Here is a 20,009-nt window from a genome sequence, read left to right as displayed (position 1 = left end):
CTAAGTTGGACACCCTGGATCTAGAAGGGTAGATAGAAAAATTATTCTGAAGTTGGAGAAAGGCAATTTATTAAAAACCATGTATTTCTTTAAATGGTAAAATATTTGTATTGATTTTGACTTTAAACTGGTTTGCACTTCAAAACAAATAGGTTTAAATATGTTTAAAGGCATCAGTAGGAGACTGGGATTGCACTGCATTTGATCTTTTATAAAGAGAAGTATGATGATGAATTACAATTCCGTAAAAGGAAACTTTTCATGACAGCTATTATGTTGAAACATAGAACTAGGACAACTAATCCTCCAAGTATGTTCCAGTAACCACTTCTAACATGAACAACACCCTGACGTCGGGCTCGGATGTAATAGAACACCCGCCTGTCATCTTCCAGCTGAGACACCGTAGTAACATAAAATGCATTAAAATGAAGGTGCCTAGATTTTCTCCCCCCTCCTAAAATATCAAAGCTTTCTTGAAGGCCACTTTAAATAGCCTCAATCTTGCAAAATCAAATAGTGCCTGGGGTTTGCATTACCAGCACTGGTACTATACCAGAACAGTGTACCTTTGGCTAGAATTTCCTTTTGATTCTGAAGTATATGGAATCAGTTAGAAAGTGACAAGCCTTTACAACACTGGAACTCAAAAGGAGAACTCTGTTCTCATTAAAAAAAACTTTATTCTTTCTGGTTTCTGGATACTAAGAGAAGTATAATTTCTCTGCAGGAGAGGTATTTCGAGTAAATTTAGGAATCATAGCCTAAGAGTTATTCTAATCGGAACAGTAATTCTGGAAAATGCCCTTTGATACAAAACAACTTTTAACATATTTATTTATTTTAAACATTTGCATAGTGCACCTAGATGTCATCTGTACTAGGGTGCTTTACAGTGAAACATTATAAAATTAAAAGATACATCGAGATCGAACAAAAAAAATCCTGTCATTAAATAAGCGCATTGAACATTAAAGACAGAGCATATGAGAATAGAGTTAATCAAATTTGTGCAAAAAAAATGACAATATGTTTTGTCTAAAGAAGTGAGTTCTGAAGTCTGGAGGGAGAGCTCCAGGTTGCAGGGGGTGCATCGCAGAAGGGTTGCTTTGAGCAGTAGAGGTTCTAATATCTTCAGTTTCAAGAAGAGATTTATTGAAATCTTCCTCCTCTTTGACTGTAGGGGATCTTGAACTGGTCGGTCAGGTAAGGTGGATTTATACCATCTTTCAAAGGAATGCTAAGTGCACAAGGTTAAGTTCAGGCAAATAAGGTAGAAATGAATGCAACACTCCAACCAGTCAAGCAGAACATGTACATTTAGCAACAACTGGCATATATATTGAGAAGAATTACTTACAGACTTAGGCAAGCTCTGAAAAGCTTGCTTTACTTGAGGCTCCATCTGTTTCATGGCCTGCAAGGCATAGCGACCTTAAAACAACACAAGAAAAAAAATTGCCGACCTTGCACATCAACATACATAAATAAACACTTACTGCGACAATTCTATAGGCAAACCCATATGCCATCAACCCTCGTTTGCTTTGAGGCAGAACTATATGACATGACCACCAGATGTCTATATAGAAAGTGAGAGTATTTGTCTTAGGTCATTCTAAGAACTGTAAACAAGAAAAATGGGTTTGTTCATCAGAAAGTATCTCTAGGCATGATGTAGTCCTAGAAGAAGGGCTCAATGAAAGCAATTCTAGGGCAAAGTGTAAGACTATAGTCGATTATCAGTAGCAATCACCTATTGTTAAACTAATATAGCCTTTTGTCAGAAACAATCACTGATTATAAGACTAATGTTAATTAAGTATGTTGGAAGCAAAATTAAGACAATGGTAGCAACGCTATAAGGCTTCTACACAAAACAGATACATTGCTTTGAAGAGGATGCAACTCCTCAGCAGATCCAACTATCTAAAATGTTTTTTTTAATAGTCCGTGTTTTGCATGCAAGTTTATAGCTAGTTACAATGTTTTTATTTTTCAAGATAGTGCTTGTTATGGGAAGAAAAGAAGGTTATTAAATTACTTGGAGTGTTATCTTGTGCACATTACTACAGTCATCTGGGGCATGGGTCAAGCACTAGAAAGGTGGACCTTCATATCCCTTAAACTTTAAGCCAGGGAATTCCCAAGAATTAACACCATACAAGAAGAAAAGGAATACAGGTTTTTAGTCTGTTCACTGTACCCCTGTTAAGCTATCTGTCTACCTTATCAATGCTTGGTTGCTTCCACAACATTGTTGATAGTTTTAATGTTCTTCTTGATGTTAAGGCTGACCTGTCCTCACTGAGACTTGGCTCCAAGATTCCTCAAATCCTGAGACTGCATTGTCTCTCCCTGCGAGCTACCCTGTTATCCATTTAAATAGGATTGGTCACAGGGGGGGCTAATATATTTCAAGACCTACATCAGGGTCCTTTGGAGAATTTGCAGCAAGCGGAGGAGAAGGGGTTCTCCCCTAACTTCACTATTTCAGGAGGCCCACATATATCGTCCATCTGGACTGGGAGTAGATTTTGTAAATCTATTGGTGACGTTCTAGACCGTTTGTGTATTTAAACTGACAATGTTTTGGTTCTGGGGGATTTTAACATTGATACCGATGATCCAAAGGATGCTTTGGCTGGCCCTTTGATTGGCTTGCTGGCTTCACTCAATCTTCAGCAACTCAATAAATGCCCTCTCACAAGGCTGATGAAACCATTAACCTTGTTTTTCTGATACTTCGTTCACATTGAGTTAGACTATCCTTGTGAGTTGGCTTGGACGTATCTTTGGCTGATTCCTTTCCACTTGTCCGTAACAACTACCGAGCTTCAAGGGCCAGTTATCCCAAGAACTTCGTGCCCTTGAACGTTAGCGAACAAGGCAGATTTTCAGGATACCCTACAGTCCTCCTGCCCTCTATTGACAGGTTGTGCTGAAGAGGACTGGGCCCTCGTCTTGTGCAGGTTGCTGTTGATAAAGTTGCACCGAGCAGAACTCATCACTTTCCTTGGTGCTACGTCTCAGCTCTATAGTTCTCTCTCATACTTCTGCTTAATAAAAATCGTTGTAAAAAGTTGGAAAGTAAATGGATCTCAAACTACTACCCGGGTGATAACGTTATTTATAAAGATTTTAGGAAAAGGACAAAGAGACCACAGGTGGTGTATGTCTCTACCAAGATAAGAGAAGCTGATAACTCTAGAAGGAAAACTTTTAATGTTGTGTAAGCTTTTCGCAGAGCCGAAAGCTTGTATCTGAAGAGTTCCCCAGACCCAAGAGTAATACAACAATCTGTCATCTTTTTTTGATGAGAAGGTAGACTCCATTCAGCATTATTTAATGGAAGAGAGGGTTGTTAACTTTTCCCTTTTCTTTCATGGTCGAAACAGAATTGCCCCAGCTAAAGTTTTAGGCCTCCTATCTTGATTCAACTTGATTTAATTAGAGGAATCCAAGGAGGCCAATTTAAACTGTGGTCAGGGTTCACTAATGGGTCCATGCCTGCCAAGTTTTTCAGGGTCTGTGGTGGAGACACTTCCAATTCTTAACAAAAGTTTAAATGGCTCGTTGGTTTCCGGAGTGATTTATAAGGTCTGGAAACAAGCCACTGAGATTCTTTTGTTAAAATAACACTTGGCCAATCCCACTAAATTGGAACATTTTAGAACTATTTTTATTGCTATCCGTCACATCTAAAATACTTGAGAAGTTGGTTAATCAGCAATTAAATAACTTTTTGGAACACCATGAGCTGTTGAATATTTCTCAATTAAAATTTAGTCGGAGAATTAGTACTGAGACAGCTCTGCTGGAGGTTTTTAAATCTATCAAGAGCTACCTGGACCAGGGCCAAGGCACAGACTTAATCTTTTTGAATTTGTCAGCAGCGTTCAATTCCAGTTCACAATAAATACTACTGACAGACCTAGCCAATACAGGAGGGGCGGTTTACAGCTTTGTAATGAATCCGGCTCCTCCGATCATATAGATGGCAAGCTGTCCAGTTGGAGCCTTTTCTCTCCTCTGCTAAAGCCCTTAAATTATGGGCTACTCAGGGTTCGTCCCAAAGTCCCACTCTATATAATGACTATATGTCACCTTTAGCTTCTATAATTGAAGCATTGAGGTTATCTCCTATGTGGATGGCACAACCTATTCTTTCTATAGGGGCAGGGATGTGGAACTCCTATACCCCGACGCCCAGGATATATTGTTTGAGGTCAAGGGCAACAAGTTTTCATGCGTATTTTGTCCTTGGGACAAGCAGGCCCAACCCCCTGCAGCACAAACCCTTTGGCTGCCAGTTTGCTGTACTCCATTATGGATCAGGGAAGGGCACTGTCTGCAGTTACGGTAATATTTTTGGCATATGTTAATGTTGTTGAAACTTGTTCTTATGGTTGATTATTTGAACGCCTTCATTATTAGGGTGAGCGCTCTAAGTAAATATTGTAAGCTCCGACTGCACTACTGACAAACAGTGGTTTTAGTATAAAAATGTTCACATAAGTTTTCAAAGTTTAACAATATGAGGCTATCTATAATGCTCCCAGAATGCTCTCTGATTTGATGCAAATATTTGCAGAAGCTTGAAAGCAAGATTGACGATTTTTTGCTTTCAAAGAAATGTTCATAAAAAAACTGAAAGCAGGAAAAAAACATTCTGCTAAACTCCTGTAAAATGTAAGGTACCATTTCTTTGCAGCATCATTTAGTAACATGTGTTGATGTATGCTAGTATTTCCCAAAAATATTCATAATGGAAAATCAGTGTAACCAGTTTTAAAAAGATTATGAGAAACAAAAATAAACATGCATTGGTAAAGCCAGTAGGTCTGAAATTGGTGGTCAGCTTTTTAGTTTTGTCAATGTGTGACATGTTATGGTATGGTTTTTGTAAAACCTTATTGGTGTAGAAGCTGTCGGACCCTCACCATTATAACAAAAATTGGCAAAAGCGAAAATTGTATTTTGGTCTCAAAAAAGCACACAATGCCACAGTAGTTACTGGCACTGAACAAAACTACTTTGTGTGCCGATATGCTCCTTGTGAAAGAGCAGAATGCTGTCACTCACAGGAAAGGCAGGAAGGAAAGAAGGAAAGAAGGAAAGAAGGAAAGAAGGAAGAGAGAGAGAGAGAGAGAGAGAGAGAGAGAGAGAGAGAGAGAGAGAGAGAGAGAGAGAGAGAGAGAGAGAGAGAGAGAGAGAGAGAGAGAGAGAGAGAGAGAAAATATTTTAATAAACACAAAAGGTCACTTCAACACCAGACCAAATTAGGGGCCCAATTATTACAGAAAGTCTCAACCCTGCAGTTTGGCAGGAGACTTTTAAACACAGTATACCGAAGTGGTGAAGCACATTAATCAGAACAGTTTACGTTGTAACTCTGCTAAATAGAAATTCTCTTTTTTGGTCACAAAATAACTGGCAGGCCTAACGACTGGTGGCTAATTTAACTGGACCCAGCCGAATCTCTGTGTGGTAAAAGATCTTGGGGTAAAAATAGATGACAGGCTTTCATTTCGACCCCACATCACTTCCCTAGTAGGGATAGGTTTTGCTCGGATTCATTCGTTGAAGAAGACACTAGACAATGTTCTCTTTGAATCACAGATAACTATTGTACATGTAGCATTACCCCCAGATCGGATTACGCTAATGCTCTATTTTTTTACCTGCCTGGCTATCAGATCAAAAATTTGCAATTGATTTAAAATGTCGCAGCTAAGCTGATATTAGGTGTTCCTAGACACCACTCGAAAGCGGTTCGTCACAAAGAATTTCATTGGCTCCCTACTGTGAAGTGCATCACTTTTAGAGCGCTGGTGATTGCTTTTGGCTATTTTCATGGGATGACTCCTAAGTAACTCTGCAACCCTCTAACTGCCAGCTTTGCAGTGTATGGCATTCCATTTTGTTCGATGATTAAAGTGCTTTATTTTTAACAAAAGACAAGCACTGGGCTGGACAATAACATAATATTGCATTTGTTGTTTGAATAGTTCTGAGGTCTTGTCCCCTACACATGGCTTTAAGTACCTGCTTCATTCACAGTAAGTACATCAAAGGAGGCACTGCTTGAGAAGTGTGGCTCACTGGTTAGAGCATTAGAAGACGTGGGACTGTGTCCAGTCCCCAGAGAATGCACAGCGTAAGTGCCACTTTCGGCCTTTATTTTGCAATCATTGTGAATTTCATCCTTTTGTTCTCTTTTTTTGTCCATGTAATCAAAGTCCATTTTTTCATTCATTATCCGCTTTTAGAAACGGGGCCACACTCTCCGTGTACACATTCATTTTCAAGTTTCTACTGCTCCATGGTGTCCCTTAGACTTTTTCCAAGAACATGAGTAATACGTAAATTCATTTAAAGCAATGTTTATTGAAGTAAAATAACCCAATGCATTTCGGGCTTCAAGCCCTTCTTCGGGGGTCACTGTGAATTAATCAAAGACAACCCAATTATCAAACTGTTGACATTAACTTGCACATTTTTCAAACACTTGTCATGCAACAACATTGTATTATTTAACTTATAAAAAGTTAATCACCCGGTATCAAAATGTCATGATGAGGTTTAGTAACAAACATCCCATACCTGTATTCTAAACGCTTCCCTCTACGTTACTCTTTCTCCAATTACGTGTTATGTTCTGTCACTCAATCCTCGCTAGTCTCCTTGTGCACATTCTGTAACATGTGTGCTCTCTTAATCTGCACCAATATACTGTTAAACAAGTAAATGACAGAGTAACCCATACCCTCCTCTTCCCTCCTACCCATAACAGAACCCTGGTGTGATGAACACGCTAATCCAATCCCTTTTTAACTCAACAGGCGGTAAATAACCTTTCCTTTTCTTCTCAGGGTGTCAGACGATCAGTTAAATTAAAGTGCCGCCCGTACTCAATAGAGTCTATTGATATAATCCCCCTAGTATCACATACCTGCCGTTCGTCGATAAAAATATTCCTTCCTGGATAGAGCGGCAGACTCTGAAGCAGAGTTCAGGCCCGGGACCAGGGTTAAAGTCCCGACGCGGCAGGGTCTTGGGCTCAATGTCCACGGACTCGATAATTCTCGCCTCGGCGCCTACTCTAATCATGGGTCCCACGCTGCAACTCTTGGCAATAGCTTGCTTAATCTCCACAACGGCCCCTACAACACTGGGATGCCTGGCTTCATCTTGGGGGTGCCCAGGAGGGGCATCTCACAGGGAGAGCCAGGAAGGGTTCCACAGCGTTATATAGCGCCGGGACGCCCCGTTGGGGCAGCTGTGCGCTTTACAAAATACACTACATTTACATTTTATCCCTATGTACCCTCTTCATTCACATTAGAGCAAAGGCGGCACTGCAGCATTACACTAGACTTGCAGGATTATAGCAACCCTGTAATCCTTCCAGTTTTGCAACGTATGGTATTTCATTTTGCTCCGATTAAATTCCTTTATTTTAAAGGAAAGATGAGCAGTGGGCTGGAAAATAACATAATACTGCATCTGTTGTTTGTTGAGTTCTGAGCTCTTGTGCCCCCATACACGGCTTTGTCCCTATGGTCCTGCTTGCGCCTTAGATCAAAGGAGGTACTGCTGCTTACCCCTAGATTTAATCTTAAATCCAATGGTGACTGCACTTTCATGTATCTGGCCAGCAAAAGCAAGGCATGGAATGAGTAGCCTCCCTTCCTTTGTAGAGTCTAAATTGAAGTTCAGTTTAGAAAACAAATTAAGACTTGGGTATTCTGCCAGTGAGTGTTAGCGAGGTTGGCCTATGTTTTTGCAAGTAGTGCCAGGAGGCCAGTGTTTAGCAGCTGTGTACTTTATAAGTGCTTTTGTATTGCATTGTACTACCGAGCTCTACCAGGGGCTTTTGAAGCCTTTCCCATCTAGGGAGCGCAGGAGTTTTGGTGAGAAAATAGTTATGGCATTCTATAAAGTGTCTATGATCCCTAGGAGACCAATACAAGACACAACTCATTCCATTTGATTTAAGTGATTCTGGTGTTACTATTTTAGTGAAAAGGGAGTGGGAAGGCTTCCTCACCAAGTTAGGGCTCCTTGTATGTGCCCACCGAAGATTATTGTAGTGTGACCAGAAGCTGTGCAAGAGAAGTGACCACAAAGGACCTATTTTCACCTAAGTCTGACTGCGACCAAAAAATAACTCATACTAGATCACAAAATTCTCAAAAGGGCTTCTAAATCATTTACCCACAACGTCTAAAACGCATTATTTTTTGGTGTGCCGACTATGACTGCTCCAAAGGTAAGAGCATGGTTTGTTTGTCCTCATTTAAAAATCTCTCTGAAGAATAATCTGCAAACTGCAAAACAATTTGAGCACAATTACTAAAACTAATACACATTAGCAGGTTCAAAATATAAAGAAGCCACTATTTTCATCTTCTAACCTGCAAATCCAGCGACAGCGATGGTCAAGCCTGCTGCTATCATAGTACTGGCCTATAAAGCAATAAAGGAAAGAATATTAGTTTTTTTATTTTTACCTTTCAGGCACGTATTTCATGTAACTTACAGATCAAGTTCCCCCTTATGAAGTTGGAGACACTGACTTTTTTCAAGAATTGGAAACATCTTAGGGTCTAGCTTGTAACACACGTGCCTATTCAGTCACTGGTGAATTTATGCACTCAGGAAGTCATCATGAATTTACTTTGTCACTCATCATGCAATCATTAATCCATTCTTCCAGGCAGTTACTCATCCTTACATTTGCCCGCTCACTCCTCCCCAATCCACCCTAAAACATACACAACCTTTGAAACATATGCAAGGTAAATTAAATGAATAAAAAGTAGGTAAATGCTGCTGCTTAAACGTAGCAGGTATATCCTTGCAAAAACAATAAAGAAAATAAATGAAACCTAGCAGTGGATGTCCATCCTGGAGAGATACTCTCCATCATGTATCATTGTTTAATAGTTCCAACGCAGCCTCCACGTTTCGTCTAAACATGGCAGCTGTTGTGGAAAGTAAAACAATGTTACACTATGAAAAAAGGCATTTAAAGATGGCTGCTCACTAAGCATCATACTGGCATGCCATCTTGGGAGTGTACTGTGCACAGTCTATCATTATACCATTCAAAGAAAGCCATCATGATGATTCTAAACATGGTGGCCAAGTTGGAACAGTAATGTTGGGACAGGAATTTCCCTGTATGATGAACAGGCGTATACCCCGGCCCGGAGTGACAGACTGCACGTGAAACAAGTCAAGTTTATTGACAGTTCAAAATAAAATGTCATTATCAACGGCATAAAAACAATTACAAGTAAAAAAAAGTTATGACAGTAAAACATAAGTATGCATGTTTTCCAAATCCTTACAGGCAAAAGCGCATTAGTTAAGTCCTCCTAACTTCTCATCTCATCATGTTGTTTAAAATCTTTTGCCTCATTATCCAAGCTGTGCATAGAAACTTTGGCATGGCTGCTATGACTAATGTTGAGGGGTCACTTTTACAGATTATATACGCTTCTCCTCTTTCCGCCCAGTTCAAAGTGGGACAAAGGGGCACTATCCACTTGTTAGGTCTCGGGGACGAAGCTGTGAAGCAGCTTCCGGTCAGGAGATTTAATGACTCTTAGTAGGGCACTTTAGACCCGCCTCTCAGCTCAGTTCGCTTCCATTGGCTGGCTTCCTAAACAGAGGCCAGCCATTGGAAGAGAAGTGAGTCACTCCAAACAAGCCCCGTCTTTTTCGGATTCGGGGGCGTAAATTTTGCTGTTCTTTAGACAGTGACGTCGTCCGTCACTCAGCACAGCAAAACACGCCCCCAAATCCGAAACATTTCGGAAGCTTTGAAGCAGCCATTTATGCCCGACCACGACCGCCGCTGGAAGAAGTCCCGGCATGGGGATCCCCCCATCGGGTGCTCACCCCGCTGTTTATTTAAATTAAAGAGGGAGCCTACCCCTCATCAGCCCCGCATTACCGCTGCAGCCCAGGACACCCAAAAATCGTAGCCGCGACTCGGAAGTACAGTGGGCTAGGCAGGAGGCGGACGGGAGGTCTCCCCGCGCTCCTGCCTGGCAAGGAGAAGAAGCCCGTCCCCAGCCGCCGCTGACCGGAGAAGCCCAGCAGCCCTGCCCGCGGCAGAGAGGAGCCGCCGCCTCCCCAAACAGCCGGTGAGTGCCGTTTTTCTTGTTCTTGTTGATGGTTGACCTGCTATATCTAGTGTTTACTTGCATCAACATGGCGCCCCCGCGCCCCCTCCCTTCCGAATCTGGCAGAAGCTCGCCCAGGGCCGGTAGGGCCGCAGGGATGCTGGTTTAGTAGTGATGCAGGAAGGTGAGCGATACCCTTGCTCCTGTCCCGTGTCCGACTGGCAGAGCGGACTGAAAACTGAGCGGCTCTCAGCTACCCCCACGCTTCCCGCTGATCCTGTGTGAAAAACGGGCCATTGCCGCGCAACCACACGCCTGTGTGAGACCGCCGGGGCCTGGCATTCAGGGCATCCTCAATGTATGCATTCAGCGCTGTATAGCTGAGAACCTCTTCCACCCCTGTGCGGCGGGGGAGGTGAGTGTCGGGAGGAAAGCGTTTAAAGAGCAAAGGGCCCCTTTGTAGTCTCAAGTTCACTCGCAAGGCCGTGGGGAGGGGAGCCGCGTGGTCAAACAGGGGTTAAATGTGTTTGGAAAGGGGGGCCTGGGAAAGAGAGTGAGTGTGAACGTGACTCGGGCCTAGCCAGCGCCACATTAAAGCCTCATTTCTGATGCTAATTAATCTTGACCGATGCGGCAGAGGGAATAACTGACCCGGGGCAGAAAATAGATTAATTACATTAACATGCGCCACAGGTCTGTGACTGACAGGCATCATCGAGGGTTCCTGGGGGGATGGGTCGGAGGCGGGCCTCGGGGTTAGTGCAGTGGAGAGAAGAAAGGCTTCCAGGCACTCGGCGCCGGGTCAAGCGAGTGAAAGATTAATTACATTAACATGCGCCACAGGTCTGTGACTGACAGGCATCATCGAGGGTTCCTGGGGGGATGGGTCGGAGGCGGGCCTCGGGGTTAGCGCAGTGGAGAGAAGAAAGGCTTCCAGGCACTTGGCGCCGGGTCAAGCGAGTGAAAGATTAATTAAATTAACATGCGCCACAGGTCTGTGACTGACAGGCATCATCGAGGGTTCCTGAGGGGATGGGTCGGAGGCGGGCCTCGGGGTTAGCGCAGTGGAGAGAAGAAAGGCTTCCAGGCACTCGGCGCCGGGTCAAGCGAGTGAAAGATTAATTACATTAACATGCGCCACAGGTCTGTGACTGACAGGCATCATCGAGGGTCCCTGGGGGGATGGGTCGGAGGCGGGCCTCGGGGTTAGCGCAGTGGAGAGAAGAAAGGCTTCCAGGCACTCGGCGCCGGGTCAAGCGAGTGAAAGACTGCAGTGCCCGTCCATGCCCAGTATGCGACCAGCGCCAGTCATGCTGCCTTTTCTTCTACAGCCATGGATGGAAGAATACTTCTTAGTAAGGAGACCCTAATAGGGTTCCAGACGCCCAAATGCGGCCATCTCGCACTTGTCTTTTAAAGGTAAGGGGGACTTACATCTGCCCCAACTGTTCTTTTAAGCTGCCTTTGAGTCTTGGACTTCATAATCTTGGTGACCTTTTATGCATTCCTAGGATGCATAAAGAGAGAGCTGGGGGTAGATCTTTCTCATTTTTGGGTCCCAGGCTGCGAAACTCTATTCCAGAACATCTTCGTAGTGTTTCCTCAGAGTCCGTCTTTAAGACTCATTTGAAGACTCACCTATTTAAAGAAGTGTAATCGGACCCTACATTATTGTGTTATTTGAAGACTTTTCTGTTTAGTTAGTGGAATTAGGACCCTACTTTCCTATCTCAACATAGCACCAGGACGCTCCTGTTTGGAGCAGCTGCTGAGCTTTAGAAGGTGGTTCATTCATTCATTGACCCATGGGCATCTGACACTCTTAGTCACATGCTTGAGAATCAAAGAATGCCAAATGAGCTTAAAACTGCTGAAAATGTTCTCAATCAGGGGTAGCTGGTTCCATACCCTAATGTATATCATAAGAGAACATGTTATTTCTCAAGACTGGGTCATCCATGGGACTTGTGAGGAGCCTTTGATTAATACCCTGAGCAAATGCCAGCAGTCACAGTACACCACTTAGATAGAATGTGCTGTTAGGGCGCTGTCACTAGAATAAAATATGCCATTTATATTACTCCTACCTAAAACTCCTCATCCATATAAGGAGATTGGGCATGCTGATATTTGTCTATTGGCTATGGTGAAATGAGAATCGGAGAGAACTAAAGCCACCATTTCTGAAGATGCAAACATCTGCCTACTGCAGAGAGGTCACTAAGATCTGCAAAAGAAAATGCAGATTCAAACTGTAACAGACTAGATCAGTCATCACCAACATAGACAAAACAACCATAAAACATGGAGAGGAACCACATCGCATGTAGATCTAGACAAACAGCACACAGTCTGCACAATGCAGTCACAAACAGTGATACCCAAAGTAAGTCCCTACCAAAACACACAAAGCAGCTAAACAGTACACATGTACTAAAATCACGTAACCAAATGGAGACTCACAGCTGTTGAGTGCAGAGCGCTGTTGAGTGCAGAGCGCTGTTGAGTGCAGAGCGCTGTAGAGTGCAGAGCGCTGTAGAGTGCAGAGCGCTGTAGAGTGCAGAGCGCTGTAGAGTGCAGAGCGCTGTAGAGTGCAGAGCGCTGTAGAGTGCAGAGCGCTGTAGAGTGCAGAGCGCTGTAGAGTGCAGAGCGCAGAGTGTTGTGTGCTGCAGAGTGCTGTTCAGTACAAAGTGCAGAGTGCTGTTCAGTACAAAGTGCAGAGTGTGTCTGTGTGAGGGTGGCTCTGTGTAGGGTGTAGCTATTGGCATTGTAATTGACAATGCCATTTATTTAACGATTAAGCTATTGCCAATGTAAATGACAATGCCATTGATGATTTAAAAAAAAAAAGAAATGTCATGAGCAGTGCCAGTAGCTCTACCTTTAATGATGCCGAGACCATTGCATTGTAAATGCTTGTTTTTGGCTTTGGCGTATAGGTAACAGAAAACTAGCAAATGTTCATCTGTTTCTACAACAGTTTTTTTAATAACCAAACTTTATTGGGTTTAATTTCACAAGGCATTGTCTACCAATAAGAAAACAGCATCATCACATCTGTGTCATAAAACAAACCAGTGCACAATCACTGTCATGAATATCCCCATCCACATCCTCATCCCAGCGATAATCCCTGGTATTCCAACTATCCACTCAATATCTCATGTTTTTGTGAGAAGCCTATTGCCTCAACTTATTTTTTCTTGGCATGCACACCAGTCAACTCCCCTTCTCCAGGAGAGAGGGGGGCTCTGGCCATTTCCAGGTTCGGTTGATGTCCCATTTGGCCACTATGGAGACATTGCCTTTGAAGATGCTTTCAGCTCTTGGCCCCCCAACTTCCTCTAGGAGACCCAGCAGGGGCACTAGGGGACTCCTGTCTACACAGCGCCAGAGCACCTCAGAGCTCTTGTACCCAACCCCGTACTAGAAAGATGTTAAGGCCGGGCATGTCCAGGCCAAATTAAAGAAGTCAGAGGCAGGGGAAAGAACATCTTGCGCATGTGTTGCAACCGCTGGGGGGTCAGATATGTCACGTGGAGATATCATCCGAAGCATTGAGAAAATTGCTAAATCTCTTGGGGCCAAGCATGCCTCCCTCCAGTCATCATCAATGAGCTTACCTACACAGCACTCCCACCTCTGCCGGAGGAGGAGGAAGTGATCTGGCGTGTTGATCTACAGGTAGACATAAATTACTGATATAGCTCCATCACCCAATCACCCCATCAAAAGCTTGTCTTCAAAGGGATTGGTTTTGGGGTTCTGGGCATCTACTTGGAGGTGTACCAAAAAGCATGGCGCATCTGCAGCGAGCAAAAGAACTGTGTGAGGGAGAGACTGTATTGATGTTACATTTCCTGAAAGGACATCAACGGCCCCCTCGGCAAACGTCTCCCAAGTATGTGATTCCTATTCGGTCCCATTGGGCTAACCCCTAAAGATTCGAAACCTGCCTGAATCAGGTACCCTGCCACAGCAGCGTCAAGTCTGTAAGGCAGATTCCCAGTACATAAAGCAGAAAGCCGCTCCCCAGCAAAGTAGGGTCACCTGGGTACAAGAGGCAGTTGACGGAGGTATCAGGCTGCCATAAAGCTGGCCAAGAAGACCATTGAGACCCATGAAGTACAGCTCAATCCGGTTTGCCGGATCACCTTATACCTCCATAAACTACTCATTGATCGGGACTAGATGTGCAGCGAGGTAGTAGCTATAAATGTAGTGCATGCCAAGGCCACCATCGAACAGGGATTTTCACACCGAGGCAAAGGCCACACGGCGTTGCCCCACCCAAAAAAGGCCATCATCTTCAAAGTCACGGATTGAAACCACATCCAAGGGATCAGAAGGGGAGAGTTTGACAGAATATAGAAGTATTGGGGTAGACTCATGTTTTTGAAGACAGCAATGCGGCCCATTGGATTTAACGGCAGACGGCCCCACTTACACAATTCCATCTACCAAGGCCGATGCTCAGGTATGAAAATTGAGGGACCAGTTCAGATCTGGGAGGCAAGTAGACATGAATACCAAGATATTTAAAGGAGTTACGTCGTATAGGTATCTCAAGACACCAGTACTGCCTAGTGGCATCCCCAGCTACCACCACAAAAGTGATTTGTGTATGTTAATTTACAAGCCGAAGGCCTCCCCATAAAGATGGAGGATTTCAAGGCATCTAAGGCCAGAGGAATGTGTGTCGCTTCGGAACAGCAGAACGTCATCTGCATAAAGAGCAATGTGGTCTGCAATGCCACCCTCCCACTACCGAACATCACATCGTATCAGGCATGCCATCAACAACACTTTTACAACAAAAACAAAATACATGACCCCGGCTTCGCGCCCACCCAAAAAGCAGTAAAGGCTGCAAATGGGAGTATTCCATATCTAAACTGTAGAAACATTTCAAGTGCACGTACTGGGCGTACAAAATCTAACAATTCCTCGGGTTTGTTGATGTACCAATGTAGTAGGATGGATCTGGTTAAACTGCCCATATCTATTTAGTGCTCCCTGTAAGTGTCAATATTCTCAAAACCCTGTTTTTTCCAATCGGTGGGTCCTCACAAAGCCCAACCATTTCTGCTAGCCGCTCTCTAAAGTGACAAAACTCACTAGTGCACCAAATACGTATCCAGTAGAACAATGGCCTGAATGCAGCCAACACAGCTATTTCATGGATACCTAGATCCAGGTGTAGTGGTACTAATGGTGTTCCCATCTGTAGGCCAGTAAGAGCTCTGAGAAAATAGCTTTCAGCAACACTCAGGACATCCATGTTGTAATGATCCCATAGTTCAGCTCCGTATAGGTCTAACCCCCTTGCTTGGGCCTTGTACATTTCCACAGCTGGGAGAATGGGCGCACAGGTGACTTATTTATTTATTATATTTTTTTAAGCAAATTTGCATATTGCCCCGGCTCTGTGTTTGACCGCAATTGACCTTTTTAAGACCTGTGGTTTGCAGGACCATGGACCGATTCCTCGCTCTGATGACACCCCTCACCCTACCTCTCCTTGAGTAGGTCATAGATTTTTTTGGGGGGGTGTTAATTTCAAGATCATACTCTATGCAAAACTGTAAAGCTGTCGATCAGAAGTTGTAGGCCTCACATCGTTTCTGCCAGTAGCGCTGGGATTTTGTGGCCCGCAAGGGAAGGGGAATCATTTACACAGTTGTTCATTGGGTAACTGACACAATCAGTGACGTATAAGAGGAAAAGTGTTGGTGCTAGAATGCAACCTTGACATACACCTTGTTCAACTGGGAAAGCCTCAGCCAATTCCCAACTCATACCACACCAGACCTTGGCAAAACGTCCCTCGTGGAAGAGCATGACTATGTGCAATTAGTTAGTAGGGACCCCATCCCCCGAAGAACCCCCCACAACTTTCCCCGGGGCACTTAGTCAAATGCAGCACGGATGTCACCCATTCTCAGGTCTACCATTTTCCATTTGGCCAACAGAAATCGGAAGGCCTGGTCAAGCACACTAGTTTTATACCCAAAACCTGCTTGCATGTTCGAGAGGATATGATTTGCCTCATACCAATCTAAGAGTCGCTCCAAAACCTGCTTACAGAAGACCTTTTGTGTAAATTATCTAAAAGATTGATTGGGCGATAATTAGAAGGGATGCGGAGGTTCCTTTTCTTAAAAATTGGCACAATCCAAGCACCCCTCCATGATGTAGAAATTGCGTCCACCGCCACAATTGCATTGGAGAAGATGTAGGGGATCCAAACAGAATTATCCGATTTAAAGAGGTCTGCATGCATCTTATCAAACCCTGGTGGTTTCCCATGTCTGAAAGAGGCCACAGCACATGCAGTTTCCTCTAGGGAGAAGACTACTGGGGGCAAGTGAGAATTAGCCATCCCTAGGGGAGACAACCTGCTTTGTTTCTTACGGGGTAGAGTGCAGGTTTCCGAAATAGAATGCCCATTTGCAGAGTAGGATTAAAGACTCAGCTGGTTTTCTCAATTCCCCCCTGCCTAGCCTGACTAAATACCTGAAATTCTTCTGGTTGCTAGTAGTTGAGGCATTCAAGAGGTCTAATCAAATTTCAATTCCCCATTCTGCTTTGACTTGCTTTGAAGTGGACCGGTATAGGGCCCAGATTTCCCTGATGTCCCGGGCGACTCCATTTTATATTGCTTCCAGCAGCTTGGTCTTTGATGTTCTGCATGGCATACTGAACTACCATTTTGAGGAAATCGATTTAAGTTGCCCCAAGACTCCCTAGGTAAAAAGATCACTCAATTTTAAGAACACAGTATCAGTCAAGATTGTTGCTTTATGTCCCCAGTTAGCAAGCACAGTCTCTATTTGGGTGGCAAGGATTAATTATAAGGCCGGAACTGCATTGGGTTAAGTGCTTACTACCTCTACCTCCCACTTAACATTTCTCCTATTCTTCGTGACTTCTAGCTGGTTCTGATGTCCCTCCACTTAAGCCTCAAAGGACAATAAAGTCAACTGTTTTAGTTTAAGTATCAGGGGATTGTCATCGCTCTCCTCTCGCTGTACGGAGCAGAGCAGACTCCATTGCCCATAAAGCCCTTCAAAGAGAAGGCAGAAGAGATGCTTTGTATTTGTGCCGGTCAGGCACTTTTTAAGCTGACTTCTTTCCCTGTGACATTTTTGCCCTGGCAGCACGCTATTCTACTGTGTGTGCAGAGGCCTAGGCCTGTCCCTGGTACCGTGAAGTCCAGAACGGATTCCGTGACCTCAAGGGGCACCAAAGCAAGTTCTCAAAGTGGGCATAGGTAAATCCCATAGAGTGGTGGTGTGGTGTTGTGTTGGGGAAAGTGTACCAACGTATTGTGAATCTTTAGTGTGATCAGAACCCTTTCTTTCTGTCAAAAGAGAGCGTAGTCTACCTAATCTGCTCGTGTAAAGTCAGCTCTGTATGTAAACCCAGGGCTTGCTTTGACATTGCATAAGCATGTCAAGTGTGTAAATATGTCATGTGTAAGACACCTGCTAAGAAGTACGAGGGTTCTGTATAGAAAGAATCACAATACTAGGACCAGTGATATCCCTTTTCGGTAGCACCTGGAACAAGAAGTAGCGAGGACAGAAGTATCACAAACAGTGCATGTGTATTGCCTGCATTACTGTGTCTGGATGGCAGAGATCCTGAAACTGAAATGAGGGAAGATGGAGACAGGGCTGACTTTTGAAATTCAAGAGGACTAAACACATAAAAATCTGGCCGGCCTAACCAAATAGTGAAGAGTGTCTGCCGACAGAGAGTGAAGCAGGTACTAATGCAAAGCGTGAGCAGTTCCTCTGTATCCGGCTGCAGTTCTTGCTGTGAACTACCTAAGACGTAGTGCACCAAATTGTTGGGCATTCCCATTGCTGATTCCAAAGGACTGGTACTGTCGCTGCCACTACATAATCTGCAGTACGGGCATGCAAGCCACAACTGCTGGAAAATAATTCCTGTCTACATAAGTCAAGAAGAACAATTACCAAAGACCAGTGCCTGCCTGCAACACTGGAGTAACTGACCAGTAGCGAATCAGACCGTTTCAACCATAACATTCTAGACTAATCCATGTAAACTAGGAAGCCCACGTGTGATAAACAGGAAGATACCACAGTGCCCTCTGACTTTCTAAACCTTGCAAGAATTATACCACAAATACCTTGAAAACGTGAAACAGAGGCAGATTTACAAGAAACTGACGCATCTCTTCAAGCAGGTGTAAGGTTTTGATGCAGTGGCGTCGTAGAAGTGGCGCAGTGAAATCTTGTAGATTGTAGACTTTTACGAGGCTTACCTGCGTCAGAACGCCTGATGCAGGTATAATGTGGTTCAGGGCTTCATAACGTGACGCATCTCCCACGATGTAAATGTGTCGTAACGTGGCGCATTTTTTACGCTGCCGATGCGTCACAATAGTGACGCAACGGCAGCGCAAAGTGTCCCAAGGGTCTTTAAATCTGCCCCTAAGATGTTTAATAGATGAGCTGAACATCTACCACCCGGCTCCACCAATAACATTTTTTTGCCCTGAAATGTCAGCCACAGCCTGAATTTACCCAGATACCTTGAGGCCACTCATTCACGAGTCATATGTTGCACGAAAAAATTTGAGAAACACAACATCGGGGGAAAAAAACAACACTCCTATAGAATGCAAGATAAAGTAAATAAACATCGGGGGAAAAAACAACACTCCAACAGAATGCAACCTTAACGGCACTTTCGATAATCTGTTGTCTCAACGAGTTTTAGTCACGAGAATATAGGGCAGAATAGAGAACCGCTTTAAAGTCAGTAATAAATTGATCCGCTTTAAAGTCATTAATTAATTACTGACGGGTCTAGAACACGACTGAATCATTTCTACTTGAATTCCAGGGTACTATTTACTTACTTTTGCGATTCAAAATTGCACGTGAACACTGATCTCTGTGCAAGTGTTAGTATTTAAGCAAACACTGTTCATGCTTTGGAAGGTATCTGTGTTGTCAACTAAAAGCACTTGCCACAGACTGCATGGTTTGCCTTGGGAGGGAAATCCAGGATTCGTTTAAACGTCTCGCATACAGTTATGTACTAGAAGCGGTTAACGCCTGAAAACCGATTATCGTGTGTTTAATTCTAAAAAAAAAAAATAATAATCACAGTGGTAATTAAACTAACGTGTTTAAAGAAGTATATGCTTCGTCTCTTGCCAAGTCCACATGCTAGGCTGACAGACCATGCATTCCTTGGTCTGATAAGTTGCAGCTAAATCCATTGACCCGACTTACCATTGTAAGGCTAGCAGAGCAGTGGTGTCCCGTAGAGTAAAACGTAGGAGGGGGCTCTGTCGTACATTGAGCCCCTAGAACAGATCATACCCCTGTCAGCCACTCTCAAAGGTCAATTTTCCTGGAGTACAGAAACCAATTCAAGACAATTGTCGCAAATAGAAACGCTTTACGGCAAGTTGCCTGTGCCTCGGATCACGGTTTCTACTGCTGAGATGGAGGAAGGACTACAAATTGTCCCTTGAATAGAAATAGATATAACTGGCAACACGCACCCACTCACTTAGTCGAAGTAGCTTTTTGTGAACAGCGTTTTTCCAAATAGGAAGAACGAAAACCTTTGGAATACAAAACATCATATGTATTCTAATATCCAGAAATGTGAGAATATGACAATATGAATGCTGTTGTTAATTTTGATATAGGTTATTTTTTTTTAAACTATTTGTTGTTCTCATACGATATTTACATTTCCGCAGCACCCTCGTTTACATTTGTTATGTTCTCCTTTACAACAGTTCTATCTTTTTTGGTTTCATCTGAAGCCTTTTTTCGTACACCACTAGTGTACATTCCCGATAGTTTTTGGGTACGG

General features: G+C 43.6%; 1 protein-coding gene across 1 annotated transcript in view; it reads right to left on the bottom strand.

Annotated features, from left to right (window-relative positions):
- The window catches only part of DNAJC19 (DnaJ heat shock protein family (Hsp40) member C19), a 58,751-nt gene extending 39,161 nt beyond the window's left edge, over positions 1-19,590 (bottom strand). The window contains exons 1-3 of the mRNA XM_086940891.1: positions 19,415-19,590; positions 8,421-8,472; positions 1,361-1,434 (exon numbers count right to left, since the gene is read on the bottom strand). Of these exons, the coding sequence (XP_086797017.1) occupies positions 1,361-1,434; positions 8,421-8,472; positions 19,415-19,417 (129 nt within the window). The 5' untranslated portion in view covers positions 19,418-19,590. The remainder of the gene's footprint in view (positions 1-1,360; positions 1,435-8,420; positions 8,473-19,414) is intronic.
- Positions 19,591-20,009: the final 419 nt, after the last annotated feature.

Source organism: Lissotriton vulgaris, chromosome 10, assembly GCF_964263255.1.
Source record: "Lissotriton vulgaris chromosome 10, aLisVul1.2, whole genome shotgun sequence".
Lineage (NCBI taxonomy): Eukaryota > Metazoa > Chordata > Amphibia > Caudata > Salamandridae > Lissotriton > Lissotriton vulgaris.
Note: the sequence above shows the minus strand (reverse complement) of the source record. Positions and strands in the feature narration are given on the sequence as shown.